Genomic DNA, 11,767 nt, shown 5'->3' on the forward strand with positions numbered 1-11,767 from the left:
TCGGGAGTTGCAGAAGCACATAGTCATAGGAACATGTATAAGTCATGAAGAAAGCAATAGCAATAAACTAAACGATCATAGTGCTAAGCTAATGGATGGGTCTAGTCCATCACATCATTCTCTAATGATGTGATCCCGTTCATCAAATGACAACACATGTCCATGGCTAGGAAACTTAACCATCTTTGATTAACGAGCAAGTCAAGTAGAGGCATACTAGGGACACTCTGTTTGTCTATGTATTCACACATGTACTAAGTTTCCGGTTAATACAATTCTAGCATGAATAATAAACATTTATCATGATATAAGTAAATATAAATAACAACTTTATTATTGCCTCTAGGGCATATTTCCTTCAGTCAACTGACCCCACAGACTAACACGTACCTTCGTCGGTGTTCTCTCCCCCTCTTGTAGCTATGCATCTCCATGGATATATCTTGCGTTTGCGTAGAAATTTTTTATTTTCCATGCAACGTTCCCCAACATTTATGACTACGTGATGTTGTTTTAATGTGTTGTTGTTTACGAGAATGTGATGTTATTTACTAAATGTGCTGTTGTTTATGATGTGTTGTTGTCGTTGTTCATATGTATATGGTTCTGTTATAATGTGTTGTTGTTTATAAATCGTGTTTATATGTTGTTATTTATGACTATGAGTTGGTTATTGATGCTTTGCGAACATGGGCAACTTTACCCGCAGGTACCTGTCTACCCTGTCGGGTAACGGGCATGGGGACAAATTGTACCCATTAGTGGGTATGGGTAAGGATGATGAGTAAGCTTAGGAGGGACGGGGAAGGGTATGGGGTGGCTCCACCCATACCCAAACCCTGTGGGTGCCATCCCTAATAAGAGGGGAAGACAACCTTTCCCAGGGCATCCTCCTTGCATACCAAATAATCATCGTACGCCACCATCCCCTCCTGAATACGATTGAACACATGTCTAGCCATCCGGAAGTGGCGCCGAAATGGTTGTGTTTGAAGAGTGGGGAAGAAGACTCGATGTAGTTCTCCCAGGGTAGGCAATGGCTGCTCTCTCTGTTGTGATTCAGCACCGGAGCAAGCCCCGGGATCAAGCCCTTAGTGCTGCTGGGGGGGAGTTTTTGGGTGCGGGCGGCGGCCTAGGCAGCATACAATCTGTCGGAATTGGGCGACGATGGCAACGACGGGGTGGCCAAGTGTGTTGATGGGAGAGGGAATTTCCAATGTGCCCCCTACTGGCAGGCCATGGGGAGGACAAAGGCGGGCATCATGTGTGTCTGCGCCGACGCAAACCAAAACCAAATTTGAGCTTGAAATGGGTCACGCGCGGGCAAAAGGCAGACGTTGTTCGTTAGCCTCGACGTGTTGGGCCGCGGTTCGTGTCCGTTTCAACACAAACGAACACGCGCGGACAGAATGCGTCAGCATGATGGAGTTGCCCTCACTCCCTCCATCCCATAATATAGTGCATATTGATTTACATGAAGGTCAACCTCACAAGTTTTGACCAACAATATTGAGAAAATTATCCCACAATACCAAATATATATCGTATGAATATATATTTTATGATGAATATATTGGTTTTGTTTTGGTATTCTAGATGTTGAGTATGTTTTTTCTATATAATATTGTTTGTCAAATTTTATGAATACATATAGTATTTTGATGAAGGCTAATTATCTGCGAACCAACATGTGGTAGGATGGTTAGAAGGATAGTGGTATATTCAGCCCATCAAGATTCAAGTCCTAATGCTCGTATTATTCCTAGATTTATTTTAGCATTTCCGGCAATGCTTTTCTGTGAGATTCAAAAAAAAAAGTTAGTAAAGAAACACTGACAAGTACTCCCTCCGTTTCATAAATTTCTTGTCGTCGTACTCCATATTAGTTTAAAGTTGAATTAAGACAACGACAAGAACTATGGAAAGAGGGAATAGATATTACCAAACGATTAGTAGTCGCTATCGATGGATCGCCAACCAAAACTCTATGACCCTATCTCTGTGGCACGTACTTGCCGCATACGTGGAAAACATTGTCGCGCTCAACTAAGGATTAATTGCCCATCGATCATATTCAGACGCGTCGCGTGGATAAGTCTTTGAACACGGCGATGGGCTCACATCAATAAACACAGGTACAATTTCTTATGTTCGATCCCCGCCGGCCCTGGCTTAGTTTATCCGTCGTCGTGATCTCATCGATCGGCATGGCTGGCTATTGTGCAAGGTGAGCGATGCAATAACATGCATGCTCGAAGTTTCAGAAATATAATAAGAATATAAATCTAGTCAATCAACGATCGAGAGAGAAATTTAATTTACTTCCTCAGGACAATGAAAGGTACTCTACGCGATTTTTCTCGCCGTACTGTACGAGTCTACTCCTCCTCAGAATCAACAAGATATGGAAGCTATTCACACCGGAAGTGCGTGCGTCATGCTCATGACGAGAGACGTCTGTGAGACTCGGCGAGTTATTCGTGCGGCGTGCCTGACCAGCCATGTAAACTTGTAAAGCCATCAACACGGAAGACGATGCGCATGCCATGTCACGCGCACACAGGCATGCATATGCCGATGCGCCCATGAAACACACGAGCAATGCAAAAACAAAACGAGAGACACTACACGCAGTCACGCACGGTAGCAACCTCTTCGGCCTCGGCTGTTGGTAGACGGACAAACGGTTTTTCCCATTTAGTACAAAATTTACGACTAGAGCATCACAGCCTAGCTAGGGAGGACGGTCAAGGTCAATGGAAATGGCAGGGGAGGAATGATGAGCAAGCGATCCCCCACATGGCCCAGCTAAACCCCACCCCTCTCCTCAATTAACTATCCCATCACCTCTCTTAGTCAAATTACAGCATATATAAACTGCACGCGGCGTATCACCATCCCACACGAGACAATATACCAACAGCACACTCGCATAGTCGCATTGCACGCAATCAATCCCATTCCCAGCTCGCCTACTCACCACCACCGGGCACCGGAACCAAGCTTTATACACCCCTCCAGCGTACACGCCGACGTAGCCTCGCAGAGCTAAGCTGAACTATATATCCTAGCTAGCGTACCGGCGATGTCGTCGACGGGGGCGCGCAGGGGCGTTGGCAGCGGCGGCGGCGGCGGGCACTTCCCGGTGGGCCGGCGCCGCCACGTGGCGGTGGTCGACACCGGGTGCAGCTGCCGCCCGCGCCGCCCCAGGATGCTGCTCAGCCTGCCGTCCTTCCTCAAGCCTTCCTCCGCGAGCAAGGCACCGGCGGCGCCGGCGAGGAGCACCAGCTCGTCCAGCCTCTTCCCGTCGTCCTCCTCCACCGCCTCCTTCTCCACCAGCTACGCCTCCTCCAACTGCTCCAACTACTACTCCTCCTACCATGGCTTCGGCGCCGCCCCCAAGCTACATCAGCAGCAAGAGCACCTTCCCTCCGCCAAGGAGGCGCCGGCCTCGCCGGTCAGGAGGCAGCCGGCGAGCATGAAGAAGAAGCAGAAGAAGAGGTATTACGCGGAGAACAAAGCAGCTATGGCGGAAGCGGGGCCGGAGGAGGACGTGGGGCTGGCAGTGGAGAAGGACTCGTCGGACCCGCGCGCCGACTTCCGGGAGAGCATGGTGCAGATGGTGGTGGAGACGGGGCTGTGCAGCTGGGACGACCTCCGCAGCATGCTCCGCCGCCTGCTCGCCCTCAACTCGCCGCGCCACCACGCCGCCATCCTCACCGCCTTCGCCGAGCTCTGCGCCCAGCTAGCCTCGCCGCCCCCGCCGGCGACATCGTCGTACCACTACCAGCTCTAGCTAGCAAGCAAGCTAGCCAGCCAACTGAGGTCTCGAGATCCTGGCACCACCCCGCGTGCCAGCGCCGGCGCCGCGCATTCCCGGCCAGGCTGCCGGGTGGTGATAGGATCTCGTAGAAGAAACAAAGGTCGCTAGTACCGCTAGTACGAGCACTAGGACAAAAGCCCATTAAAAAAATTAGTAGTACCAGGTGTTTGATTTCTGGAGTCTGTTCTTGTTGGTGGGTTATTAGTTTCTTAAATGTTTAGTTTGCTTTGCAAGTTATTTTAGTGCTTAGTATGTATTGCGAGGAGTTTGTGCTAGTGTGTGCCTAGTTAGTGCATGGCCTTTGGTTTTGTGTGAAGGTCCATGCATGGACAGTGCCACTACAATAATTGGTAGGGTTTGCTAATTACAGAGTGAGTAACTAAGCTATCTACGATTCTACGTATGTCAAAGTCCGAGTGTAGTGTTTTGTGTTATATGAAGCCCTTGTAACTTTACTACTGAATGAGACTGTGTTCTAGCGCTAGTTTCCAAAAAAAGAAGAAGACTGTGTTCTAGCTTACAGTGAAATTTATTTTGGGTAAGTTAATTTTCTTGACCATTAGATTAAGATCGAACGCCGTCCTCTTTTCTTCTTCCTCCAACTTTCTTCCTCCAACCATTCCTCCTCCCATAATATCGACTTAATCAAATTGTAGATTCAGTTAATATTACCGGCCAGTTGCATCTTTCAGAGGCGAGGGCTGAGCCTCCTTTTCAAAAAGAAAAAAAAAGTTAACATTGCCGGACATCTCTGAAACAGAAGCACTGCATATGATCTTTTCAGGTTCTTTCTGGCTTAATTTTTTTACACAAGGGTGAATATCTCAACAAAAACAGGGCCCAAGCTACCAAACTTGGTACTGTGGCAGGGAAGTGGTATAAGTAGATCGCACCAGGGTGCATCTGGACACACACACACACACACACACACCTGGGTGCATCTGGGCTAGATCGAGTTGCTGGGAAACGGAAAGAACAAGCATACAGGTCATGCAGATCTCATGACCACCAGAGGCTCCCCATACATACCTAGCTTTCTGTGTGTGTGTGTGCGCGCGCGGGGGCTCGCAAGTTGCTTCTGTTGATGAACATTTATGTACGTACGTACGCCACTGTTTGGGCTCTGATCCAACCCTCATTTACGTTGCTGCGTGTCCTGTTGTGCCTGTGACTGACTGCCAAAGTTTCGCTGTGCCAATCGATCGAGTACTTGCTTTGCTTGGATCACGGGCGTCCTTCAACAGTTGGATGTATAATACTATTGGACCACGGATGGGATCTCGCTCGCTCGGTATTTACGCTCTTCTCACGTACTCCCTGTATCCCCAATTGAATTGATTGTCGTTGAACGGATGAAATCAAAAGTTTTCGAAATCGCCAAGAAAACTCATCACTCGTCGCAGCGTAAAAATCAACGGTTGTAACACTTTGCAGCACGAACACACAAATTATAGAATCAACACAACGTGTCGACTGTGTGATTTGTCGCAAATGGAAAATGTGCTTGTAACAGGTCGAAAGAACGTACATGCGTATCTGCTCCGGTGCTCCCCCCGGGCTGAACGCGAGGGGGAGAAACACAAGGACGGCTGAGATTTGTCAAAAACAATTCGTGAAGAGGGGCACGATTGTCTTTTTATGCCCGCGGAGAGCGCAGGTACAGCCCTGTACAAGCCCGCACCGGCCCGATTACTTTTGTACACTGAGGGTATACATGTATTGTACGTGGGCGTATCGTTTTCCCTTGTCACGTGCGGCGGTCGTGGGCGTGGGCGTATCGTTTTCCCTTGTCACGTGCGGCGGTCGTGGGCGTGGGCGTATCGTTTTCCCTCATCACGTGCGGCGGTCGTGGGCTAGCCACGCGGCCACGCGGCGCACGAAAACTTCCAAAAACGTCACATCCTATAAAGAGGGAGGGGAACCACCACCGGCTGCATCGCCCCCACCATTTCCCCCCAAATCGGCTAACTCCCTCTCTCCTTGCCGCATCGTCTCCCCCTCTTCTCCATCGCCCCGCCACCGCACCTACTCGCTCAACCCCACCGCCTCCCTCTCTCCAGTGGGTTCTCTTAGGCTTCGATGGCGCAAGGTGGTGGCGTTGCCGCCGCTGCGCATGGAGTTGCGGTCGAGGCCGCGAACACCGCGGCAGATGTCGTCCAAGAAGTGGCCGCCGTCGGCGGTGCGGGAGATGCTGCACCCGCAGTCGCTGGATCGGCCGCTGCGGCGGCGGATCTGGTAGAGTAGGGGTGGTGGGCTCGAACTCCGTCGTGCCGGACCTGGTGGTGACGGCGTCTGGCGGTGCACTGGATGCAGGTGCGGAGGCGAGCGACAAGCAGGTGGTGGATGTGGTAATGCTTCTCGTTCCCCTCCTCTCATAGTTGTAGTTGATAAGCAGAAGATTTAGTAGATAGGTTTTTTTATTGTAGATCTGTGATTGAATGCGGCACCCCCTTCTGCTTGTTAGGGTTTTTTGATTGAATGGGGAACCCCATTTGAGAGTTAGGGTTTTTTGTAGTTGATTCGTGGTTGAATGCTAGAGAGATCATAATGAGAGTTAGGTTTTTTATATTGAAATCTGGATTGCCTCATGTGCTCAGATTTTGTTATGTGTTGTATATGTTGTTAGATTTGTTTTGCATATTCCCTCAGTGGGCCATGGCAGGGCTTGAGCCGCCACCCAGTGTACTATTAAAGTTGATATTATACAAATGAGGTTAAAATCCTACTTCGTTCATTTGAAGTCTATCAATTAATTATTGAAATGAACACAGTATGTTTAACTAGTGCACAATTTCAAAATAGTTAGGGGCTTCACTTCATTATCCATAAACTTAAATTGTAGGTAGGTTTATTTTTGATCTGTAGGATTCCTGTACTTATAAAGTGAACCATAAGTAGGTTTGCTAGACATGTAACTATGCCAGATGACCAACTCTCATATTAAATTGTTGTTGCATAACTCCATGCATGAATGTCATATGAATCATCCAGTAGATGTAGTAGTTAGGGTTTTTTAATTAGATGTTTAGTTAGGGTTTTCTTGTATTGGATTCATTTATAGCTAGTTATATGTTGGACCTATGATTGAATCATCCAGTAGTAGTTATGGTTTTTAAATTAGTTGATTAGTTAAGGTTTATTGTATTATTCATTTATTGCATACGTGTTCATCTCATGCATTCGAGCTTTTTCCCCGTTGTCCGTTTTGCATTCCGGCGCTTCGTTCTCCTCCGGTGATCATTTCTAGCTTTCTTTCGTCTGTGGGGATTACACATTTCCGGATTGGACCGAGACTTGCCAAGCGGCCTTGGTTTACTACCGTAGACTGCCTGTCAAGTTTCGTATCATTTAGACTTCGTTTGATACTCCAACGGTTAACCGAGGGACCGAAAAGGCCTCGTGTGTGTTGCAGCCCAACACCCCTCCAATTTGGCCCAAAACCCACCTAACCCTGCTCCATCATCTAGAGCGTTCGATCACGATCGTGTGGCCGAAAACCGCACCTCATTTGGACTCTCCTAACTCCCTCTACCTCTATTTAAAGCCCCCTCCCGAAATTCGCGGATCTCCTCCCTCTCAAACCCTAGAAATCGCCCCCGCACCGGCCGGACACGTCCGAATCCGGCCGGACGCGTCCGCTCCGCCGCCCGCGCCCACTCCCACGCTGCCACGTGGGCTCCCGCCGCCGTCTCCGCCCGCGGCCCGGCCGGCCCGCATCCGGCCCCCTCCGTCCCGCGCCCGGGACGCGCCTCCTCCTCCAGGGCGCCTTGCCGCGCTGCCCTGCGGCGCCGGACGCGCCCGCCTCCTCGCCGCCCGGCCGCGCCGCCCCGCCGCGCAAGCTCGCCGCCGCCGCCTCCTCGTCGCTCCGGCCACTCCCCGGCCTCCTCCTCGCCGGCCCCGGCCACCACGAGCTCGCCGGTGAACAGTGCTCGCCGGATCCGACCTCGGTTCGCGTGCCGGGTCAAACCCTAGATCCGGTGGTAAAATTCGTCTAAGTCCCCGGATTTTCAGTTCAAGTGCCCCTGTTCATGGCCTCGTAACTTTGCATCCGTAACTCCGATTCATGCATATAGCATATCAAAATGTTCATCTCAGAGAATACATCATTTCATTCCATTGCATCATTTTCATTTGAGTTCATCTTGATACCCGAAATGCCGTTAGAAGAGGGCTACTTGAGATAATTGTCAGATCTGCTACTCCATTTAGCTTTTTGTCATTTTTGCCATGATTAATGTGTGCATGATATGCCCTGATGCTCTAATATGTTTTGTTAAGGGTTTTGTCATCTTTCCAGAGGTGCAACCCATGTATTTTTGTGATGTGTGTGGTGACTAGCACAAGCTTGCAAAGTGGTGCACTTGTTAATTCTGTTTTCAGGGACTTAGCATTTCCACTAAGTCCTTGAGCTGTTTATCTCATGATGCCATATGTTCATGTTTTTTCCTAGTGATCCGTGCCTCTTTTGAGGATGATCAGTAAGGATGTTTTGTTAATCTTGTAGTGCTCTATACATCCATGTCTTTATTTGCAATTATTGAGCAACCTAGCTTGAGTCAATCGAGCTCTACTTTTGCTACTTTGTGAATCTGGGCAGATTGTCAACTTGTTTGCAATTTTGCCAATGATGTTGTAGTTGATCCGTGCATGATATGCTATTGTTCTTGCCATGTTTAGCTTGCATTTTGTGTGTTCTTGATAGATGTATGCTTAGCTTGTCATGACTTGCACCGTAGTGAGTGCATCGAGCTCGTAAACATGCCTACTTGAGTTATGTTTCAGCATGTGCCAGTTTTCACTAAGTCTGAAAACTGATTATGTTTTTGCCTTGCTCACGTGCTTGCAATTGTATTTTCTGATCCCTTTTGGCTCAAGGTCACTAAGGGACTTTTGTTAAGCTCTTTGATTAGCTCCATGCCATGCTTTACTTTGCCATGTTCAGGTCCTGTAGCATGTAGTCTTGTTGCTCCGAAGAGGGCTACCTGATCTGAGATTCCAGACAAGTGTTAATTTCACTAAGTCTGAAATCTGTTTGCCATATGCATTTTTGCCATGCTTGTTTGAACCTGTTAATGGTTGAATTGGCCGTAGCTCAGTGCTAGACTTTGGTTAAGCATCTTGTGTGCATCCCTGCCATGTATTTTGTTGTCATGTTTGGGTGCTGTAGCATGTTCATCTCATTGCATTTAGTTGGCTACTTGCTGTAAATCACAGACCGGTGTCATATTTGAATCGCTTGCCATTTCCAAACCATAACTCCGATTCCGGCGTTCTTTATATCGTTTTCAAGCGATTTCATCTCATCTTTCCAGTGGCACACTTGGAATTCCAAGTTGAGGCCAGGTTCTTTCTTTTCCTGTCATATCTTGCATTTTGCATCCCGCATAGCATATCATCTTTGCATTGTCTTGTTTGGTCCTTGCACGTGGTTGATTGTGCCCTTGTTGTTTGTTTGTCTTGTTTGGGTAGAGCCGGGAGATGAGTTCGCTAACGAGGAGCCCGTTGAGTTTGCTTTCGAGGATCCAGTCAACTCTGACAACCGTGCAGGCAAGATGATCATACCCTCGAAATCACTACTATCTTTGTTATGCTAGTTTGCTCGCTCTTTTGCTATGCCAATGCTACGATGCCTACCACTTGCTTGCAAGCCTCCCAAATAGTCATGTCAAACCTCTAACCCACCTTGTCCTAGCAAACCGTTGATTGGCTATGTTACCGCTTTGCTCAGCCCCTCTTATAGCGTTGCTAGTTGCAGGTGAAGAGTGGAAGCCATTCCTTGTTGGAACCTTTATTTACTTGTGGGGATATCATTATATTGCCATGTTATCTTAATGCATCTATATACTTGGTAAAGGGTGGAAGGCTCGGCCTCTCGCCTAGTGTTTTGTTCCACTCGTGCCGCCCTAGTTTTCGTCATATCGGTGTTATGTTCCCGGATTTTGCGTTCCTTACGCGGTTGGGTTATAATGGGAACCCCTTGATAGTTCGCCTTGATTAAAGCTTTTCCAGCAATGCCCAACCTTGGTTTTACCATTTGCCACCTAGCCTTTTCTTTCCCTTGGGTTCTGCAGACTGAAGGGTCATCTTTTTTAAACCCCCCGGGCCAGTGCTCCTCTAAGTGTTGGTCCAAATAGAGCCACTTGCAGCGCCACCTCGGGGCAATTTGAGGGTTGGTTTTAGTTGTACATAGTGTTCATCTGAGTGTGCCCTGAGAAAGAGATATGTGCAGCTCCTATCAGGATTTGTCGGCACATTCGGGCGGTGTTGCTGGATTTGTTTTAACCTGTCGAAGTGTCTTGAATTACCGAGATACCGAGTCTGATCGGAACGTCTTGGGAGGAGGTCTATTCCTTCGTTGACCGTGAGAGCTTGTCATGGGCTAAGTTGGGACTCCCGTGCAGGGATTTGAACTTTCGAAAGCCGTGCCCGCGGTTATGGGCAGATGGGAATTTGTTAATGTCCGGTTGTAGATAACTTGAACCTTAACTTAATTAAAATGAATCAACTGTGTGTGTTACCGTGATCGCCTTTTCTCGGCGGAGTCCGGGAAGTGGACACGGTGTTGGAGTAATGTTTGCGCAGGTTGTTCTCTAGTTTCTCACTCGCGCTTTGCCTCCTCTTATCGCTCTCTTTTGCGAATAAGTTAGCCACCATATATGCTAGTCGCTTGCTGCAGCTCCACATATTTTACCTTGCCTATAAGCTTAAATAGTCTTGATCGCGAGGGTGCGAGATTGCTGAGTCTCTGTGGCACACAGATTACTATTACACCAGATGCAGGGCCTGATGATTCCGCTCCAGGAGACGCGTTTGAGCTCAATTGGGAGTTCGACGAAGACTCTCAACGTTACTATGTTTCCTTTCCTGATGATCAGTAGTGGTGCCCCGTTGGGGGTGAACGGGACCGTTGTCGCATGTTGGGTTCTCTTTTATTTTGGCGTCGTAGTCGAGCCATGAGTGTTTGGATGATGTAATGTTATTTATGTACTTGATTGACGTGGCGAGTGTAAGCCAACTATTATATCTCCCCTTTATTATTTATATTACATGGGATGTTGTGAAGATTGCCTAATTTGCGACATATGCCTTCAATGCGATTATGTCTCTAAGTCGTGCCTCGACACGTGGGAGCTATAGTCGCATCGAGGGTGTTACACATATGTCTCTTCGGTCTCGTCCGAAACTATGTCACAAGCAAAAACAGTGGTCTTCCGGCGATGGTTAGGACCAACAAAGGGTATGAATGGCATACCATACCGGTTCATCTTGTACGTGATGTCAAATACAAGCACGTCGCCGAAGTCCTCATAGTCATGACGAGACTGGGAGTCACACCAGAACATCCTATTCATATGTCCTTTCTTGTCTAGCTTGTACTCAAAAAATAAGCTAGGATCCCTCTGTTTCCTACTGGCCATGATGCCTATGACTGTGGCAGCATCACCTTTTGAAAACAGCTTCCTCTTCTCCCTGGCACAAAGGTTGTATATTTCACGCCTGGTAAAACCAACACCGCCATACCATACATGTTTGCTGATGAACGAATCCATCATGTCGTGAATTCTAATCCCTGCAGCTCCCATGGACAGTATCTCAGCTCTCTGGTACTCTTTGATTTTTCTGTGGGACCAAAGAAAAGGTACCTCGTTCGGTCCTGCCAAGATATGGCTATGCTTGTCCTCAAAACTATCAACATACCAAACCCCACGCTTTTGGTCAAGCTTCACGCTCAGGTGTGCTTCGCAGTGGCAGCGTGTCTCGGGTCTGAGCCTACGGTTGTGTCCTTCCTCGGTTAGCAACCTGCTATCACGTTTTCCTTGTCTGGAACAAACAAACCGCCTATAACGCATATGACGTGACTTGGTTTTGGTATACCTGACCTTATTCTTTCTAATGCTGAAACCATTTTCTCTAGCATAGCTGTTGTAGAAATCATACGCAGCA

General features: G+C 48.2%; 2 protein-coding genes across 2 annotated transcripts; one reads left to right on the forward strand and one right to left on the reverse strand.

Moving 5' to 3' along the window:
• Positions 1-2,892: 2,892 nt before the first annotated feature.
• Positions 2,893-4,365, forward strand: LOC125553680 (uncharacterized). Its single transcript, XM_048717427.2, has one exon. The coding sequence runs from the start codon at positions 3,086-3,088 to the stop codon at positions 3,794-3,796; it is 711 nt and encodes a 236-aa protein (XP_048573384.1). The 5' UTR covers positions 2,893-3,085; the 3' UTR covers positions 3,797-4,365.
• A 6,609-nt stretch (positions 4,366-10,974) lies between these two features.
• Positions 10,975-11,406, reverse strand: LOC147975046 (protein FAR1-RELATED SEQUENCE 5-like). Its single transcript, XM_087520248.1, has one exon. The coding sequence runs from the start codon at positions 11,404-11,406 to the stop codon at positions 10,975-10,977; it is 432 nt and encodes a 143-aa protein (XP_087376374.1).
• Positions 11,407-11,767: the final 361 nt, after the last annotated feature.

This window comes from Triticum urartu, chromosome 4A, assembly GCF_056163025.1.
Source record: "Triticum urartu cultivar PI428250 chromosome 4A, HENAU_Tu73, whole genome shotgun sequence".
Lineage (NCBI taxonomy): Eukaryota > Viridiplantae > Streptophyta > Magnoliopsida > Poales > Poaceae > Triticum > Triticum urartu.

Excerpts from the sequence above, each read along its gene's own strand:
- LOC147975046 (XM_087520248.1), bottom strand. The coding sequence starts at position 11,406 with ATGGGAGCTGCAGGGATTAGAATTCACGACATGATGGATTCGTTCATC.
- LOC125553680 (XM_048717427.2), top strand. The coding sequence starts at position 3,086 with ATGTCGTCGACGGGGGCGCGCAGGGGCGTTGGCAGCGGCGGCGGCGGC.